General features: G+C 60.4%; 1 protein-coding gene across 5 annotated transcripts in view; it reads right to left on the bottom strand.

Annotated features, from left to right (window-relative positions):
• The window catches only part of NACC2 (NACC family member 2), a 70,782-nt gene that overhangs the window by 6,071 nt on the left and 45,788 nt on the right, over positions 1–18,923 (bottom strand). For all 5 annotated transcript variants that reach the window (XM_053908550.1, XM_053908551.1, XM_053908553.1 and 2 more), the window contains 3 exons: positions 2,783–2,947; positions 671–776; positions 227–324 (listed from right to left, as the gene is read on the bottom strand). In XM_053908550.1, coding sequence (XP_053764525.1) covers positions 227–324; positions 671–776; positions 2,783–2,947 — 369 coding nt within the window. The remainder of the gene's footprint in view (positions 1–226; positions 325–670; positions 777–2,782; positions 2,948–18,923) is intronic.

The raw sequence follows: 18,923 nt of genomic DNA, 5'->3' as shown, positions 1-18,923 counted from the left end.
CATATTAAAATAGTTTCGCACGCAGCTGAATCCATCATGCTTGGAAACCTACCAAGAACGTTAGCACCTCGAGACCTGGCTCCTGAGAGCTGTTCTTTTCTCTTTCCCCCCAGCCCTGTAGGGCCAGCCTGGTGCCGGGGAGAGGCCGCCCGCCCGCCCCCGCCTGAGGTCCCCGGGGGACCCCGCCACTCCTGCGCCCCCGACCCGGGAGACCCCGTCCACTTACGCTTCACAGCGTTCAGGACCCGGCTGTCCAGAGGCTTGCGGCTTGGGTCACTAGTGGACGATCGGATGCCGGTGCCGCAGCTGTTGGCCAGTGTGTTCCTGGCGGTGGGTGGGGGGAGGGGTAGTCAGAGGTGCCACGGGAATGGGGCTTTCCCACCCAGAAGTCTGCCTGCCCCCCGCCTTGTGCCGCTCCTGACTTCCAAGGGTGCAGGGGTGGGGAACAGGCCCGCCACCTTCTGACCCACCCATGAAGTGAAGCACGTAGGTCTTTGTTTTAGAGGGGGGGTGGTCCACAGCCCTCCCCAGACCCAGGCCCCCCCTCCCTCACCTCCACAGTCCCCGGGCCGACACCCAAGTGTGAAGTCAGTAAGGTGGGGGGCCTCACACGCGAGAGGCGTCAGCCACGGGAGACCCTCGAGGCTTCTGCACCTGCCCAGGGACCCACCTGTCAAAGAAGGTGGCGAGGAGCCGTCTCAGCAAGACCTTGTGCTTCACCCCTGCGCAGAGGTGGCAGTTCATCAGCTGACCTCGTGTGATGTAGACGCCAGAGCCTGTGACCACCAGACACAGAAGAGTGAGGCGCTCGGCCTCACCACCCACACAGCCCAAGGCCAGGACCTCCCCGGGAGGCTCCTGGGGCCAGAACTGGTGCGCAGGGGGTGTGGGGAGCGGCGCAAGGCCCCCTGACTTCTGGGTGCAGCACCCCAGGGCGTGCCCTGTCACCTGGGGGAGGCAGCCTTGGCACGTGTCCCCAGATCACCCTGGCAGCCTCAGGGGGTTTCTCTGCTCAGCCTAGGGTTTGGGCAACGCTCCTCGCCTCTCTATCCCTTCCCCAAAACCAAAGCACCTCGGGCAGCGCTGGGGCCTGGAGTTCTGGAGGTCACCGGGCCCTGTGCCTGTGGGGGGAGGGGCGCCGCCAGCCCAGGGCAGGGGTGGGGGCAGTGAGCCCACACGGTACTGTTTACCCCAAAGAAACCTGGCAAGGCCCAGGGGCCCAGCAGGGCGTGGGCCAAGCCAGCAGAGGACACAATGCCCAGAGCGTGGGGTGGCCTCCATGTAACGGACGCTGCTTGTGGAGAAAGGAGCCCGCACCGGACGGTGCCCCCGACCCCCTGAGACAACAGTGCGGTAAACCCCAACGGGCTCTGGGGCCTCCTGAAGCCTCCTTCAGGCCTCTATGACCCCAGCTGTCACAGACCACGTGCTGAATCTTGTGAAAAAGACAAGAGTGGGGGGGGCTCTTTTCTCGGGGGGCAGGGTGGAAGGAAGACACAGGAGGTGTTCTTGCGTGTGGGTCCCCAGCTGCGCGGCCTGGGCTGGCTTCCCTCCACGGGCCAGGTCTCCGGGGGAGCCTGGGCCCACTGTTTAAACAGACACGTGATTCTGGATGGAGACCACCGCCGGGGGCGTCGGGTCAGTGTGGCCTGACGGTCCTCAGCCACAGCATGCCAGGTGTCCCTGAGGGCCACCCCGCTCACGTCTGCAGAGGCTCCAGCCCCACAGCAGAGCAGGTCACTCTGAGCCACACGGGGGACACCCCCTCGTTGTGGGGAAACCTGTAAAGGGGGGGCTGGGACACAGTGGGGCCTGGGAACCTGATATCCAGCTTGCGTTGGGCCAGGGATGGTGCCCAGGCCTGGCCCCCGCCCCCAACCCCCAACCCCGACAGACAGGCTGTTAGCTGAAAGGCAAAGCCACCCCTCTCTGCCCTGTTCTAAGGTTGCCTGTTTGGACAGTGGCTCCCAGCAGAGGGGACAGCTCAGGCAGAACCCTATGATGCTGCCCAGGGCGTGGTGGTCAGGAGTGCCCAACAGGAACGGGGGGGGGGGGGGGGGGGGCAGAAGCTCACAGAAGGTCCATGCCAGCACTGGGGGGAGGGAAGGAGCCCATGGGTCCTGGCCAGCCTGTCAGGGGCTCCCCCGGCCAACCAGGAGACTCCTGGAAAATGGCTCCACCTCCCTAGCGAGGGGGACAAATGGCTCCACCTCCCCACCGAGGGTGACGGCAGCATCTTCTGTCTTCCCTGTGAAGAGCTTTAGAAATCTACGAGGGGCCTGCGAGGCCAGATGCATCCTAACGTTGAAAAGATAAGTATTTCTGACAAAGGCACCGGGCCCTAATGGGCTTTCGGACTCTACTGTGTCGTTCGCTTTTGCAGAATTCCGTTTCTGACTCGGACCTGCGTCTGGAGCCTCCGGTCGCTACCCGTCAGCGCAGCGATGGGGCGCTCTGGGACTTGGGGGAGGGGGGCCCGTGCGCTGTATTCGATTTGGTTTTATCTGCCACCTAAATTAAAACACAATCGTGATTGCAGCCCCTGCCAATCAGATGCGCGACCAGCCCAGGGGATTCAATTAAAATGCTAAATTAATTCAATTGAATAACTCCTCTTAATGACACATTCTCCTAAAAGGAAATTAGAGGAAATTTAAGATGTTCTTTTTTTTTTTTTTTTTTTTTGACTGATTAGTGATGAGTACATTGTTCAGAGCTCTGAGGAAAAAAGATAAACGAGGGCATCTGCACACAATAGACAGGGCGGGGAGGGGCACTTCACCTGCCACCAGCTCTAGCTTCTCGCCAGGGTCCCCTTCTGAGTAGAGCTTGGGGTGACAGCGGTACCCGATCTGGCTGATGAGGCTGGCGGGCAGCGCCACCAGGTCGCGGCGGATGAGGACACAGGAGCGGCTCTCCAGTGGCATGGGTTCTGGTTTCTCTTGCACTGCGGACACAGACCCGATCCGGTTAGGGGTGCTCTCAGGCACGGCGATGGAGATCCTGCCCAGCCAGGCTCGGGTCAGACCCTCCACGGTGGGCTCGACTGCTCCGTCCCTGCCTCGTTGCCCTCCCCACTCTCTCCCTGCCCACCTCACCCTGACCTCTGTGGGGAGGACCAGAGCGGAGAAGCGAACGGAAGAAGGCAGGGAGGGATGCCCACCCAGACCTGTGAACAAGCTACGAGGGCCCGGGAGGTGCCCACCAGACACAGGCCTGCAGATCAGGCAGGACGGGGGGCTCAGGACGGCATGTGCAAGGGGCTGGTCGGAGGGCAGCCGGGCTGGCCCCGAGGTCTCATCGGGCACTCTGCCGGGTGGAGTGCAGGCCTGGAGCGCATAGGGCCTGCACTGTGCCCCTGGCCTGATGGCTGGGGGCGGTCCCATTCCACAGGTGGGGGCACACAGGGCCTCTGCCTGCCAGTGGGCACTTCCCGGAGGCTGTGCCATGCTGCCGGGACGAGAGACAGTTCCGTAAGTACCTGCCAGCAGTAAAGCTGGGCAGTGGCACTGTCGGGCAGGGCACCCAGGGCACCTCCAGCCCTCCAGGTGGTCTGGGAATGCTCCTGACAAACCACTGCCAGCTGACAGTCAGGGGCCCCTGAGCTCGCCGAACCTGCAGCTACGATAGGGCAGGGGCTGAGCCCACTCTGATGTCCCCAAGCCACACAGGAGCATAACAGCAGCTGGACGTCAAGGCCACTGTCCCCCCCCCCCTCCCCTCCCCTCCCTCCCGAGGCCCCACCCTCCACCCTCCCCTGGCTGGGACACAGGCCCTCTGGCCGGTCTCTCAAGGCCGGGGTGGGGGCTCGAGTCTACTGGGCACCAGCCACACCGAGTGCCGTCCAGGTGCTGGGGGGCCGAGGAGAGGCCCTCAGGGGATGCCCCGTCGGGGGCTCATCGGGTGGCCAGGCTGGGTGGGGAGAGATGCCACAGGGAGGCTCCCGTGGTGGAGAGGACCGAGCCCCACCAGGCCTTGTGTCCCAAGACCCCTTAAGCAGGTGCCCCCAAGTCCAGCCCCACATCCTCCCCCATCTCCCTGCAGCCCCCTGGTCTCCTTGCCCCCCCACCCCAGCAGCCACACAAGCCGCACGCTCACCACAGGGTCAGCGAAGGGCCTCTGCACGGGGCAGGGCTCCAGGGCAAAGCCCCCCGCCACGCACATGCTGCCATCAGCCCGGCACGCTTCACCCCGCCTCCCTCACCCTGTGTCCCCAGCACACGGGCCACTCTGGGTCACCTCCCAGGAGGGCCACCTGCTCCCGGCCAGCTGCTGTCACTGAGAAATCACAGCTGGTCCGGGGCAGGGGACTCCCCCACACAGCTGGCAGAGAGCACGGCCCAGCCCGCCCTCAGCCACCCAGACACGGGGGCAAGGTCTGCATGCCGGCAGGGGCCTCGGGCTGCTCAGAGGGTCACTCAGGGTTGGGCCCTCATGGTCAAGGACAGCAGTTCTCTGTAGCAGCCTTAGCGGCTCCTGGGCCAGAGGGGGGTGGCTGTAGAACCTTGTAGTGCCCAGATACCTGGAGGGCAGGGCCAGGCTGGAACCTGCTCTCCATCAGGCTCCAGGCAGGGACACCTGGCCACTCAGGCTGGAGCAGTGGTCCTGTCCCTTCGGCATTGTGACCCATCCCCGCTTAGGGGGTCACAGGAAAATTCAGCACCTGGCCTCACTGTGGCAGGTGCCAGGTTGGGCGGGGCCACAGACCTGGGAAAGCCACACGGGGGCTGCTGCAAAGGGGCTTCAGGAGGTAGGGTGGCAAGGAAGCGTCTTGGGCAGACCCTCACCCCCAGGTGGCCAGAACCCGGCAGCCTCAAGCTCCCGTCGGGGCGGTGGTGGGGGCCGGCCTCCTGGAGCCACAGCAGAGCCCCTCGGGAGAAGGCAGACTGGGCTCCAGTGCCCAGCAACCCCCCCCCAGATCAGGGCTCAAGTTGGGGGGGCAGTCGCTCTGGGGAACGGGAGGCACCTCCCACCAGGTGTGTGTGGGGAACGCGGGTGGGGGCAGATGAGCAGAGAGCAACAGAGAACCTTCCAAACCTGGCATACCCGGGGGCTCAGGGAGCACAGGAAAAACAACCCGGGTGGTATTTTAAAACATAATTACCCGCCCCCCGCCCCCCCCACGGCCTGCTGTGATTACACACGCAGACGCAGAGCCAAAGCCAGCGCCGCGGCATTTACATAAAGAGCGCTCACCAACAGAAATAACGGCGTCCACAACGCAGCCTGCCGTGTTTCTCCAAACAGCAGAAGTTGTTTCCGCTCCTCTCGCCTGCCCCCCGACCCGCCCCAGCGCCAGCCCCAGCCCCCCACCCCGACCCCTGCCCCCCCTCCCCCCCCCCCCCCGGGCTGGCTCCCGCCCCTGCCCCCCCCCCCCCCGGCCCCCGGCCCCCTACCCCCCAACCGCGGCCACCAGTCCCCCGCCCCCCACACCCCGGCCCCCAGCCCCCGCCCCTGCCCCCCACGCCTGGCCCCCGCCCCCAGCCCCCTACCCCCAACCCCGGCCACCAGCCCCCTGCCCCCGCCCCCCACCCCTGGCCCCCACCCCCGGCCCCCCCGCCTCAGTCCCTGGCCCCCGGCCCCCCGGCCCCCAGCCCAGCTCCAGAGAGCCAGAGACCAGCAGATCCAGAACACCCAGAACAGCCTCTTCTATTTCTGCTCTGCCTAGCGCCGGATACTGCGCCAGCTAAAAATACCCGAACCCTCGTGGTGGCTCATCTGGAAAGGTGCTCCCAAAGCCTTCCCTGCCCCTGCCCCTGCCCCTGCCCCTGCCCCTGCCCCGGGCCCCAAGTCTCCTCCTCCTAGGGAGAGGAGGGGGCAGCTTACAACCAGGTTCTGGGAGCCTGGGAGAGCGTGCACCGGGCCCCTCGCGATTCCCCGTGGCCTTCGGGCAGGCGTCCCTGACTGCGGGGCTGGCGGGAGGCCCCTCGGTGGGCTGTGGGCAGGGACACGGCAGCCCGCAGACGGACCCACGGATCACACTGAGGTCACTCGGGGACTGGCCACCGCGGCGGAACCACCACCCTCACCGTCAACGGCCTCGTTTTCAACCAGCAACAGCTCCAGTCTCCAGGACCGTGGGCTCCGAATATTTTGGGCCCATGGAATTTGGAGAGAAGCACATGAAAGTGAAGAGCAGTTAGGTGTTTGTCCCGAGAGGTGAGTAATTGCTCTCCCTGTAGGAAAGGTGAGTCCCGGTGAAAAGGCCTCTACGGAATGATCCGGAACAGTAGGTGATCTGGGCCAAAGGGGCAGCCGCAACCAAGGACAGGCAGAGTTTCCCTCGGATCACCGGACAGAGAAAACTGTAACTGTGGACACAGGACTCATGGGTGGACCCGCCAGGGACTCTGGGCACCAAGGAGGGACCCAGCTGCTCCCTGACTCGGTGACGCTGCGTGAATCCAGCCGGCGAGGACATCGTGCTGGGTGAGAGGAAACCAGCACAGAAGGACAAGTCCCGTCAGATTCCACTGGCTGTGGGGCCGAGAGGAGTCGGACCCAGAGACAGACAGCGCAGGGGGCAGGGTGGTCGGTGTGTCACGGGACCGAGTTCGGTCTGGGAAGATGGACGCTCCTGGGGACGGACGGAGGGGACGGCTGCACGGCAGCGTGAGCGTGCCCGACGCCCCCGAACTGTGCCCTCAGCAACAGCTGTCACGGCAAATCCTGCGTCACGATATTCCAGCCCAACAACACGATTCTCTTGGAAGAATGAAAGGCCTCTGTGGGAGACGAGGGCCGTGGTCCTCGTTTCGCGGTCTGTTAGGCACAGACAGAGGCAGCGCTGGTGACGCAGGCCCGCAGGGACCCCGGGAGGGTCACTGACCTCCGTCCCTGCACCTTCTCACCCTCCTGTGGGTCACTGACTGGGAACCTGGAGAACGCGCTGGACTGTCTCCCCAAACAAGACACAGAGTCCCCAGCCCACGGGATGCCGGTGCATCGCCACGCCCCAACGGTGTGGCCTCTGTTCCTGTCCCCAGATGCACAGGGTGTCTCCGGCGGCCCCTCGGAGATGGCCTAGGCAGCCCCCACCCTCGGCAGGGAGCCCCCACCAATGTGTGTGGCCGCCAGCAGGTGACCGAGCCCCTGGGAGGTTGTGCGCGGAGGTGTGGGGACAAGGAAGGGGACACTCAGAGAACGTGTCATTTGTTAAAATGGCACAATAAGAAATCGAACCCCTAGTCCTTGATTATATCGGAAAACACAACTTAAAGCCAAACGGAAAGAAAAAGGCCGGTCACACTATCCACTTTCAACTCACTATAAACCAGCCGTAACGGTACGTGCGGGCAAGCGAAGGGACACGCGGTCCACAGCGGAAACAGGCCGGCACAGACACGCTCGGCTGAGTTGTGACAAAGGTTCGCTCGCCACTCAACGGGGGAGGTGACAGCTGCTTCGGCACGTGGTGCAGAGGAAGCAGCCAGGCACGGACAGATCACAAAAGTGAAGCCGCCCTTGATCTGAGCCTCACGCCTGACGCGGAAATTGACAAAGATGACCCGGGACCTCGTGTAAAACACAGAACTACAAAACTTCCAGAAGAGAATCTTCGTGAACTCGGGTTCGGCGAAAAGCTTACACACGACCCCGAAAGCACAGCCCGTGAAGGAATGGCCTGATTAGCGGGACCCCACGGAAGGGAAAGCCTCCCGCAAAGACAGCGGCCCCAGCCGGCAGGCCTGCACCCGACAGGCGATTTGTGCTGAGAACCCGCAGCGGCTCTCAACGCCCGACAGCCAGAAAACGGACAACTCGATCTTTAAAATGGGCAAAAGATCCAAACAGGTGCTTGGTGAGAGAACACACAGACGGCACACCGGCACTGAAGAGGCAGCCACGTTGGCCACCGGAAACTGCACGTAAAACCGCGTGGAGACACCACTCCACACGCACGGTGCGGCTGAGCTTGCGGCCCGGGTGGGGCGAGGGGTGGCCACTGGGCGCTGGTCCCCAGCCACAGTGCACAGAGGGACACAGACACCCCGGGGGACGGCTGGACAGGGGGACACGGGCACCCCCGGGGAACGGCTGGGTAGGGGACACGGGCATCCCAGGGGATGGCTGGGTAGGGGACACGGGCACTCCATAGGCAGCTGGGCAGGGGACACGGGCACTCCAGAGGATGGCTGGGCAGGGGGACACAGGCACCCCGGGGGATGGCTGGGCAGGGGACATGGGCACTCCAGAGGATGGCTGTGCAGGGGGACACAGGCAACCCGGGGGATGGCTGGGCAGGGGGACACGGGCACTCCATAGGCAGCTGGGCAGGGGGACACAGGCACCCCGGGGGATGGCTGGGCAGGGGACACGGGCACTGCAGAGGATGGCTGGGCAGGGGGACACAGGCACTCCGGGGGATGGCTGGGCAGGGGACATGGGCACTCCAGAGGATGGCTGGGCAGGGGGACACAGGCAACCCGGGGGATGGCTGGGCAGGGGGACACAGGCACGCCGGGGAACGGCTGGGTAGGGGGCACAGGCATCCCGGGGAATGGCTGGGTAGGGGACACGGGCACTCCATAGGCAGCTGGGCAGGGGGACACAGGCACCCCGGGGGATGGCTGGGCAGGGGGACACAGGCACGCCGGGGAACGGCTGGGTAGGGGGCACAGGCATCCCGGGGAATGGCTGGGTAGGGGACACGGGCACTCCATAGGCAGCTGGGCAGGGGGACACAGGCACCCCGGGGGATGGCTGGGCAGGGGACATGGGCACTCCAGAGGATGGCTGGGCAGGGGGACACAGGCACCCCGGGGGATGGCTGGGCAGGGGACACGGGCACTCCAGAGGATGGCTGGGCAGGGGACACAGGCAACCCAGGGGATGGCTGGGCAGAGGGACACGGGCACTCCAGAGGATGGCTGGGCAGGGGACACGGGCACCCCAGGGGACGACTAGGCAGGGGGACACAGGCACTCCATAGGTGGCTGGGCAGGGGACACGGGCACTCCAGAGGATGGCTGGGCAGGGGACACGGGCACCCCAGGGGACGACTAGGCAGGGGGACACAGGCACTCCATAGGCGGCTGGGCAGGGGACACGGGCACTCCAGAGGATGGCTGGGCAGCTCTTCCAAAGCTGAACACAGGCTGAGTGTGGGAGCCGCACCCCCTCACCTGGGTGCTCAGCCAGGGAAACGGGATGAAGACAGTCCGCTCGGGCCCTGAGCAAGGATGCGGACAGCGGCTCTGCTCACAAATGCCCTGACTGGAGATGGCCCAGTGTCTCGTGTGGGGACAGAGAACAGATCGGTGACCGCCAGGGGATGGGGTGGGGGTGGGCGATGTCGGGCGGCACGGAGGGTTGACGGAGCTGCTGTGTATCGTGAGCGCCCAGGTGGCCCGCCCAGCGCTGCCCTGCCCTGCCCCTTGCTGCTGGGCCCCAGGAGGCCCCCCCCAACACCCACCAGGCAGGCAGTTCTGAAAGGGCCACACCCACAAAGGCGCCCATGCGTCTGAACACAACCGTGTTGGCATCCTGGATACGGGGCAGGGGGTCCTTCCGAAAGGCGCACTTGGGCCCCGAGGGGTGGGGCAGAGCATCAGCAGCTGGGGGTCATCACAGATGACTGCTCTTTCACGTGAAGACAGAAATGCCACCAATGTAGCCACGTCCCCCAGCGACTGTGAGATGAACCCTATTTTGCGGGGGCTAAAAGGCAAGGAAGGACAGAAGGCATCTCAGAACCGAGATCCCAGCACATCGGGCACAAAATAACAAGTCTGGCAGGGAAAGCCCTGAAGAAAGAAACCTACGAGCAGACACAGAAACGCTGAGGAGAGACTGTGTGCAAACGCCCTGCGGGGGAACCCCCACGCGGGAACGATCTCCGTGCACAGGTAGGGTCCCCGGGTCCCCGTGCGCAGGCAGGCGCAGGCACAGCGGCCGGACAGGACGTGAGGCTCTGACCCTGCAGCCCTGGACGGCACCCAGGGCGACCCTGAGCCGCAGCTCCTCTGGGGCCCGGCTCATAACATTCCAAACCTCCTCTGGGAGGCTCCCCGTCCAACTCAGCCAGTCCCACTCAAACCTGCCATGGATGCTGCCTGTCCCCAGACCCCACAGGTCTGCCGGTTTTGTGTCCAGCACCCACGTCTGGCCCTGGGAGACCCCACCGAGGCCCCAGCTGGTGTCCCGGCAAACCCAGCGGCTGCCCGCACTGCCGGCCTGACCGCATTCTCCTCCGTCAGCTCCGCGGACTCGAGACGTCCACCGTGGACGGCCTGGACAGATCCTGGTCCGTGACACCAGGTGACACTGGTCACCCTGAAAACACGGTGGGGCTCTGCGTGCCCTGGGACCGTGTTTATGTAAGATGCACGCACGGGCTATGCTTGAAGACAAAACACGGGACGCGAGGCCGCTGGGAGACAGCGGGAGGCAGAGCAACGGGTGAACAGCTCTCCCCAGTGTGACCTTCTATACTCTTTACAATGATTAGCACACATCAGCTACACACGAACACATTTAACCTGTGAGGTGCCCCAGAGACCCCTGTACGGCAATGGGGGAGTGACCCCCCCCCCCCATCAAGAACAATTCCAAAAGCTGCATTAAAAAACGGGCCCCAGGGCAGCTCAGTCAGTTAAGCGTGGGACTCTTGATTTCAGCTCAGGTCAAGGTCTCACCGATCTTGGGTTTGAGCCCTGAGTCGGGCTCTGCACTATCAGTGTGGAACCTGCTTGGGACCCTCTCGCTCCCTCTCTGCCCCTCCTGCTTGCGCAGGCTCTCTCTCAAAATTAAAAAAAAAAACCAAAACTTAAAAAAAATTAGTCTCAGGGCCAGGCCCCTGAGCTGAGGGGACAGCTGCCGTAGGGCTGGGTGGGAGGGACAGCCGGGCCTGGAGCGTGCAGATTCGAGGGGCCTCGGCCTGGGAGATGGCCCAGCTTCCCCTCAACTTCCTGCCACCACTAAGCAGCACGTGTGCAGGACCAGATTCAGAAACGAAAGAAAGGTGAAATCGGGGATGTGGTGCCCACGTGCGAGATAGCAGACTCGGGGGCCCGCCGGGAGGAGGCGGTCTGGGAACCCCAGGACCGGCCGTGGCCTGGGAGCCGCGGCGAGCACCTCGCCGGCTCCCACCTGAGGCCTCTAACGACGGACCGTCTGTGGAGGAGCGCTGGCGGGAGCTCCCAGATGCTTCCTACCGTGTCGAGCTTCAACGAGAGCTCAGCAGGAACAGGGGGAAATGAGTAATAAGAAACCAATTTACAAAAAGACATTAGATCAGACCCAAGGTGGTCCGTCCCAGACAATGGCCACCACCCATGGAGCGCCTGCTCTCGACAGGGCAGGAAACGTAGCAACACAATGGGGAGCTGCACCAGAAAACCAGAATCTGTGGGAAGGATCAGACCCTGGACGGAAGATTGGTGTCGCTGGAGGAGACGGAACAGAGCAGGTGACAGGAATGCCAACCTGGAAAAGAATGCCAAGTATCCAGACTGAAGCGGAGAAAGGAAACACAAGAGTCACAAAGAGCAAAAGAGACACGGAACGTGGGGCAAGCATGACCCCATGTCCCGGGAGCCCAGGAGGCCCGGCGGCGCACGGGAGCCAGGGTGACCGAGAGGTCCCAGCTAAGAGGGAGAGGGCCGGGCCCTGAACACGCTCCCGGACGGAGGCCGTGCTCAGATGGATGTTGGACTCTCTAACCCTGAAGACAGCAGCCCCCACACTCATAATAAAAGAAAGGGAAACAAACAGAACCAAATGGCTGATCAGCCAGAAAGGGGGAAAATAGAGAAACACAGGTCAGAGGGGACGGATGGGAAATCGCTAGAAAGACGGGACGTGAAACCCAAAGACACCAGTGATTACACGAGATGGAACCGGACTGTGTGTGAGAAAACAATGAAGGTTTGTTAAGCCCGGACAAAAACACCAAAAGCCACGACACATCGTGAAGCCACGTGGAGACGACACAGCGCGGCCGCGGCCACGGACCGGGGCGGCCGGCGGGCCAACCTGAGGGCACGCGACACCCCAGTAGGAACACGAGAACAACCGTGCGGGCGCGTGTGGGATGCGACGTAATCATCGGTGCGGTTCATTAAGCTGACGGCCTGGCTGCTTCCTTCAGTGCGTATGGAACATATTCTGGGGCAGAAAGCAATTCCTGACGAATTCCAGAGCAGTGAGGCGGTATGAAATTCGCGGGGCATTTGATTTGGAAACTTCAACAAAAACATGACCAGAAAACCCAGAGTGTGGTTGGAAGTTGAGGGACACGCCGTCGCACAAGCCAAGGGTCGAGGAAAACACCGCGACTCGGTAACACAACCAGAAAATCTGTTTCGTGGGTGCCGATGAAAACGCGCGAGACAGGATGAAGCCAGCCGCGCGGCCCAGGAAGTGCGTGGCCCCACGCGCACTTACCGTGAAAGGCTGAGAAGTCAGTCATCTGAAGATCTGTCCTTTTTTTTTTTTTTTCAAGTTTATTTAGAGTGGGGGAAGGGCAGAGAATGAGGGGGACAGAGGGTCCGAAGCAGGCTCAGTGCTGAGAGCTGAAAGCCCGACGAGGGGCTCGAACTCACAAACCTTGAGATCATGACCTGAGCCAAAATGGAGTCAGACGCTCAGCCGACAGAGCCACCCAGGCGCCCCTAAGCATCTGTCTTAAACATCCAGGGCAAGAACAGCGAATAAACTCAGAGAAAGTTGTAGTACGGTGAGATGAAAACATATACGAAGACGGAAAATAGAGAAGAAAATCCAAAAGTTGGTTCTGTGAAGAAAAGGGAAAGGAAAAAAAGGCACAAACTAACAGTGTTCGGAACACAGCACAGGCCCCTGCAGGACGGGGGCCTGTAGACCTCCAGGGTGAACGGACCGACGGGAAGTATTTGAGGCTGTCTGGGGCGCACGGGACTTTAGCTGCACGTGTTTCTGTTAATTAATTAATTATCTTGAGAGACAGAGCAGGGGAGGGCAGAGGGAGCGTGGGAAGAGAATCCCAGGCAGGCTCCACGCTGTCAGCACAGAGCCCGACACGGGGCTCGAACCCAAGAACCGTGAGATCGTGACCTGAGCCGAAACCAAGAGACGGGCGCTTAACCGTCTGAGCCCCCCAGGCGCCCGGGAGATCTTTCTTTAACGACATAAACGGCATCCTTAGGTCGTGGCCTGCACGGAACACACGAGGGGACGGCCCCGCTCCAGACGTCAGGAGGGACCTTAAGAGGATGTTAGGGACAAGTTCACGCCAATGAGTCAGAAAACCAGATGCGGCCGACAACCGTCCGGAGAGGCAGGAGCACGCTTCCCGGCGGACCGAGTCCTCGACTGAGAAGACATAAAAGTACCAAACAGGCGGGAAGGAATTCTCAGTTCATTTCAGAAGGTGGAAAACCCCGCAGAGAAGCGTGAGGCACCGTCTGAAGGGAAATGAGACACGCGGCCCGGTGCTCGCAAGCGAGGAACGTTCAGGCTCGCTCCCGCGGCGGGTGGCCGCCCGTGAAACGGATCTGACCCTCAAGGCGCTCTCCGCGGCCCCCAGGCCCTGGTTCGGAGCCCCCCGCCTCCTCCGAGGCGGGCGTGGGGGTGGGGATGTGTCTACACCGGGGCGCCCACACCGCGTGTGGGGCCTGTGCCAACAGGTTTCCTCGCGTTGAGGCCGGAGCCCAGGACCGTGCAGGCCACGTGCCCAGGCTCCCACTGAAGCAGGTGGCTCCCTTCCACACTGCCTGAGGCCCCTTCCGGGGCACGGACACTGTGGAGGGCCTCACACCGCAGGACGGTCACCAAAACCGGGCAAAAAAAAAAAAAAAAAAGGAGGAGGCCAAATGCAGAAATTCAATCGTAACCAGGCCGAACTTATTCCAGAAACACAAGTGTTTTGTTCTTTTAACGTTCAAAAAAGCAATCGGCGTAACTCAGAAAAGTAACGGGCGGAAGAGGAAAGCGGGATGCCCGGTTCAGTATTTAGAGACAAGGCTTTTGTTAAAATTCAACCCTGATTTATGAAAAAGAAACACACCAACCTCTTAACCTAAGAAAAGAACGTCCTTAACCTCATAACACGCATCACAAAAGCCTAGAGCAAATATCCTACCTCAAGATGAATATTGAACGCGTTTCCTGAGCTCAGAGATGAGACGAGTGAACCGGAAGGTGTGGCCAGTACGGTCGGGCAAAAAGGAAGCAAAACGGCCAGGAACAGAAATAAAGCCACCATTGCCAGCAGGTGACAGGATGGGACACAGAGAAAATCTGAGAGTCTGCAGGGAAACTATTGGAATAAATGACTGGGCGGTGGCCAGGGTTTTTTTTTTTTAATACTTTAAAAAAATTTTTTTGTTTTTATTAGTTTTTATTTACTTTTCAATGTTTACTTATTTTTCTTAATTTTTTAAAAAATATTTTTATTTATTTTTGAGACAGAGAGAGACAGAGCACGAGCAGGGGAGGGGCGGAGAGAAAGAGGGAGACACAGAATCCGAAGCAGGCTCCAGGCTCCGAGCTGTCAGCACGGAGCCCCACGCGGGGCTCGAACTCACACGCTGTGAGGTCATGACCTGAGCTGAAGTCGGACGCTTAACCGACTGAGCCACCCAGGCGCCTCTCAGTGTTCACTTATTTTTGAGAGAGAGACAGAGTGTGAGCGGGGGAGGAACAGAGAGGGAGGGAGACACAGGATCCGAAGCAGGTTCCAGGCTCCGAGCTGTCGGCACAGGGCCCGACACGGGACTCGAACCCACGGACCGTGAGATCGTGACCCGAGCCGGAGTCAGACCTCTGACCAACTGAGCCACCCAGGGGCCCCCAGATTTGCTTTTAAATAATAAATCCAATTTGTTTCTACATACAAGCCACAAACAATGAAAAAAAAATACCACGTAGATTCAAACAAAAAATGAATTTCCAGGAATTAATCTAACAACAGACACGCAGAGAATTACAGAACAGTCCCAAGAAAACCCGAAAAAGATGTAAGTAAATGGAGGAAACACCCAACGTTGGAGGGATCTCAGCACAAGCCTGATCTGCAGAGTCAACGAAATCCCCACCAAACCCCGCAGGTACTTTTGTGTGGCATTTGACAAAACACGTAAAAATGCAGAAAAAAGGCAGGACGGCTGTAAGGAACAAAACCAGAGGCCGACCTTACGCAGGAATGCGGGCGGTGTGCCCTGGCACAGGGACCAGCAGTGACAGAGGGGACAGGGCAGGGCTAGGCATGGGGCCCACATGCCACATGCACACGGGGTCAGCAGGGCGGTGCCCACAGAGGTGGTCTTCTCAATGAACAGTGGCAGACCCACTCGGAAGTTAGGTGGGAAAAAAGTAAACCGTGGACCCCAGATCACACACGTTGAAACATCGATTCCACTCACACTACAGACGTAAACGCCTTTCACGCGGAAACAGGAGCGTCGGACCTTGTCTGTTCGGAGAACGGACATCAGGAAGAGGGGAGGCTAGGACAACCCTGGGGTCGGGCTGGATTCGGAGACACCAGCCCGAACTTGCGGTTTTTAAAATCTATGAATCCCAGCTCTGACGGACAGGGGGGCTTGAAAACAAGGACGTCCCTGTGGCCACACGCAGACCTCGCACCTCGATGGTGAATTCTCCACGCCACTCCCCGCTGAAGGGAGAGACGGCTGGGTTTTTGCCAAACGAGATGACAAATGCTCCAAAAACCCGTCTCCACTCACACGGGAGACACAGTAAGTGAGGGAGCACCGCAGGAGCGGAGTGGGATGTGTCGAGAAGCCCTTCCCGAGCACAGAGGGCCAACTAGCAAGGGTAGGGCGGAAGGAGTTAGTAACCAGCCCGGGCAGGATCATCAACAGACACCGAGGGCGAACCCACCCGGCCGGGGTCACCGATCACCACCGTGAAGCCGCACGGGTTTCAGGTGCCTCCCGAGAGGACGCGCCGGGAGGGACCAGGCACCGTTTCCCCCGAGATGCGGCCGAAACGCACAACCTGAGCCCAAACAGAGGGACATTCAGCCAAACGGCTGAACTGTGCTCTTCGGAAAGAGAAGTGTCCTGAAGGGCAAAGGCCGAGGAGGGGAGGGCAGAGGACCGCCACGATACGCGCTGTGCGCATCCGAACCGGGCACAGGTTGGGGGAAAACCGCGCTGCTCTGGAGGATGGCATGGGGACACGTGGAGGGACTCGGGCACAGGCTGGCGAGCAGCACGGCGTCACCGCCCGGCCTCCTGTGTGTGGAGCACGGGACTGTGTCTATGGAAGAGACTGTCCCCACTTGCAGCAAATGATCAGTACCCTGGCGGCAAAAGGACACAACGTCTGCAGCTCGCCCCCCAACGGTCCAAAGACCCCACAGCCTCTCCGCAGGAAGAGAAACAGATGTGGCACATTCTTACCCGTGGGCGAGTCTGAGCAAAGGGCATTGATCTTGAAACGTTTTTGTAAATTTAAAATGATTTCAAATCATGGGGTGCCTGGGGGGCTCAGTCGGTTGAGTGCCCGACTTCGGCTCAGGTCACGATCTCACGGCCTGTGAGTTCGAGCCCCACGTCGGGCTCGGTGCTGACGGCCCGGAGCCTGGAGCCTGCTTCGGAGTCTGTGTCTCGCTCTCTCCCTGCCCCTCCCCTGCTCGCACGCTGCCTCCTTCTCAAAAATAAAATAAATGTTAAAAAAAAAAAGTAAAATAAAATGATTCCAAATCAGAATTGTTTAAGTGACACCTAGAAGAACATCACAGCCACCCAGACGTAGAGAAAGAGGTCTTTAAACAAAACCCGAAAACTGCCATCGCTAAATCGTGAACGGACCTCATGACATCAAGCCCAACAGAGGACACAAAGGGCAGCCGGGAGCCCACAAGAGCAGGGAGGCTCCGGGGCGCAGGCTGCCACGCCCGCTGTTACGGGGTGACACGTAACCAGCTACCGCGAGAGACCCGGGGTGGCAAAGTGCAAGTGTTCCACAAGGTAACACTGACGATGTCCCGTATCCACAAACAACCGACAGACCACAAGAAGATGACCCCTAAGGAGGAGAAAACCGGTCAGCAGAGACACCCCAGGAAACGACACAGGACGGCACCAGTGGCAGAGGCTTTAAACTAGCCACATAACGTGACCACAACTTTAAAAAAAATATTTTTTTTAGTGTTTACTTATTTTTGGGAGACAGAGCAGGGGAGGGGCAGACAGAGAGAGAGAGAGAGACACACACACACACACAATCCAAAGCAGCTCCAGGCTCCGAGCCGTCAGCACAGAGCCCGACGTGGGGCTCGAACCCACGAAGCGCGGGATCATGACCTGGGACAAAGTCGGACGCTCCACCAACCGAGCCCCCCAGGCGTCGCGACCACAACTTTTAAAGCTGTGCAAAAGAGGAGGCCAGCGGCGCCTGGGTGGCTCAGTGGGTTGAGCGTCTGAGTCTTGATTTCACCCCAGGTCATGATCCAGGGTTGTGGGATCGAGCCCCGCATCAGGCTCTGTGCTCACAGTGCAGAGCCTGCTGGGGATTCTCTCTCCTCCCTCTGCCCCACCCCGGCTCGTTCTCTCTCTCTCCCTCTCAGAATAAATACATAAACTTTAAAAAAACAAAAAAAGAGGAACCCAATGAGGAGAGAAACAGGGAGCCAAAAATAAGAGCCAAACGGAACCGCAGAGAAGATCAGCAAGCATTAGAAACAGCAACAGGAACTATTCAGTGAACAAACGGAGCCTCGGAGATCACAGGGGCAAAAGGCCACGTGACCGGGGTTCCGGACAGAGGGGCACGAAGACACCTGAAGAAACCATGGTATACATGCACGTGCCTGAAAGGCTCCACGGACGTCAGCGGAATGACCACAGAGGACACCACACAGGGGCACGTCGAAACCAGGTGGAGGACGGTCAGGGACAAAGGCGGCCTGCAGAGACACAGCATGCACAAGGGACACAGAAGGACGACAGTCCCCACGAGGAAGACAAGAGAAGGCGGAACACAAGCGTCCGCCCAGAATTCCAGGGCACGCACGCTCGCGGCCACGGACACCCCCGCACAACGACAAGGGACTGACCTCACGGCACGTAAATCACACATCACCACCGCAGACTGTCAAACGCTATAAAGACGTCTTTGCGAGTTTTCAGAATCCGCTGCGGGTCCCTCACTAGGACCGTGAGAAGCTCAAGTCTCGCAAAATGAGTATGTGCGGTAACTATCACCGGGTTTTTTCGTAAGTGACATTTCTTTGAAAGAAAACTGGACATCACGTGAGAGACAAAGGAGCCTGCCCCGCGCCTCACGCAGAACTTGACCCAGGACGGGCCACACGCCGAATGTGAGACCCAACGCCGTAAAACATCTGGAAGAAAATGTAGGGGAAATGTCTGTGTGCTGGTCAGGTAAAGACTTAACCACCACGAGAGCGCGGTCTGTAGAGAAATACCGCTGACCTTGTACAAGGCGATTATCAGAGGCACCGACTGCCGCCCTAGCCGTCGAAAACCCGCACGTAACTTGGACTCCCCCACACGTAACTAGCACACTGTTGACCGGAAGCCTTACGGGTCACGCGCAGTCGATTAACACACGGTCGGTACGTTCTATGCACCATATACCGTGTTCCTACCACAAGGTGAGCTGGGGGGAAAGAAAATAATACCGAAGGAGTCAAAAGGACAGGAAAACACGCTTACAGCACCGCAACGCAGAAAATCCACATTTGAGTGGATCATTCAGGGTCAGTGTAATTAATCACTTAGCTTCATCGAGATCCCAAAGTGTCCGTTTATGAAAGGCTCTGTCAAGGGAACGGACAGACTGCGGCGGGGGGGGGGGGGAAACGTTCTCGAATCACACGCCCGACAGAGGCCTCCGCCTGCAGCGTGCCAAGAACGCCCGATTCTCAACGGTGCCTCACACCCTCGCTAATCAGACAGCCCAGTAAGAAGGGCACGGATTCAAAGGGACGGCGGACCCGGCGACCCACG

The sequence above is a fragment of the Panthera pardus genome, unplaced genomic scaffold (assembly GCF_024362965.1).
Source record: "Panthera pardus isolate Hobbes unplaced genomic scaffold, ASM2436296v1 HiC_scaffold_20, whole genome shotgun sequence".
NCBI classification, from domain to species: domain Eukaryota; kingdom Metazoa; phylum Chordata; class Mammalia; order Carnivora; family Felidae; genus Panthera; species Panthera pardus.
The sequence above is the reverse complement of the archived record's forward strand: the minus strand, read 5'-3'. Positions and strand labels throughout refer to the sequence as shown.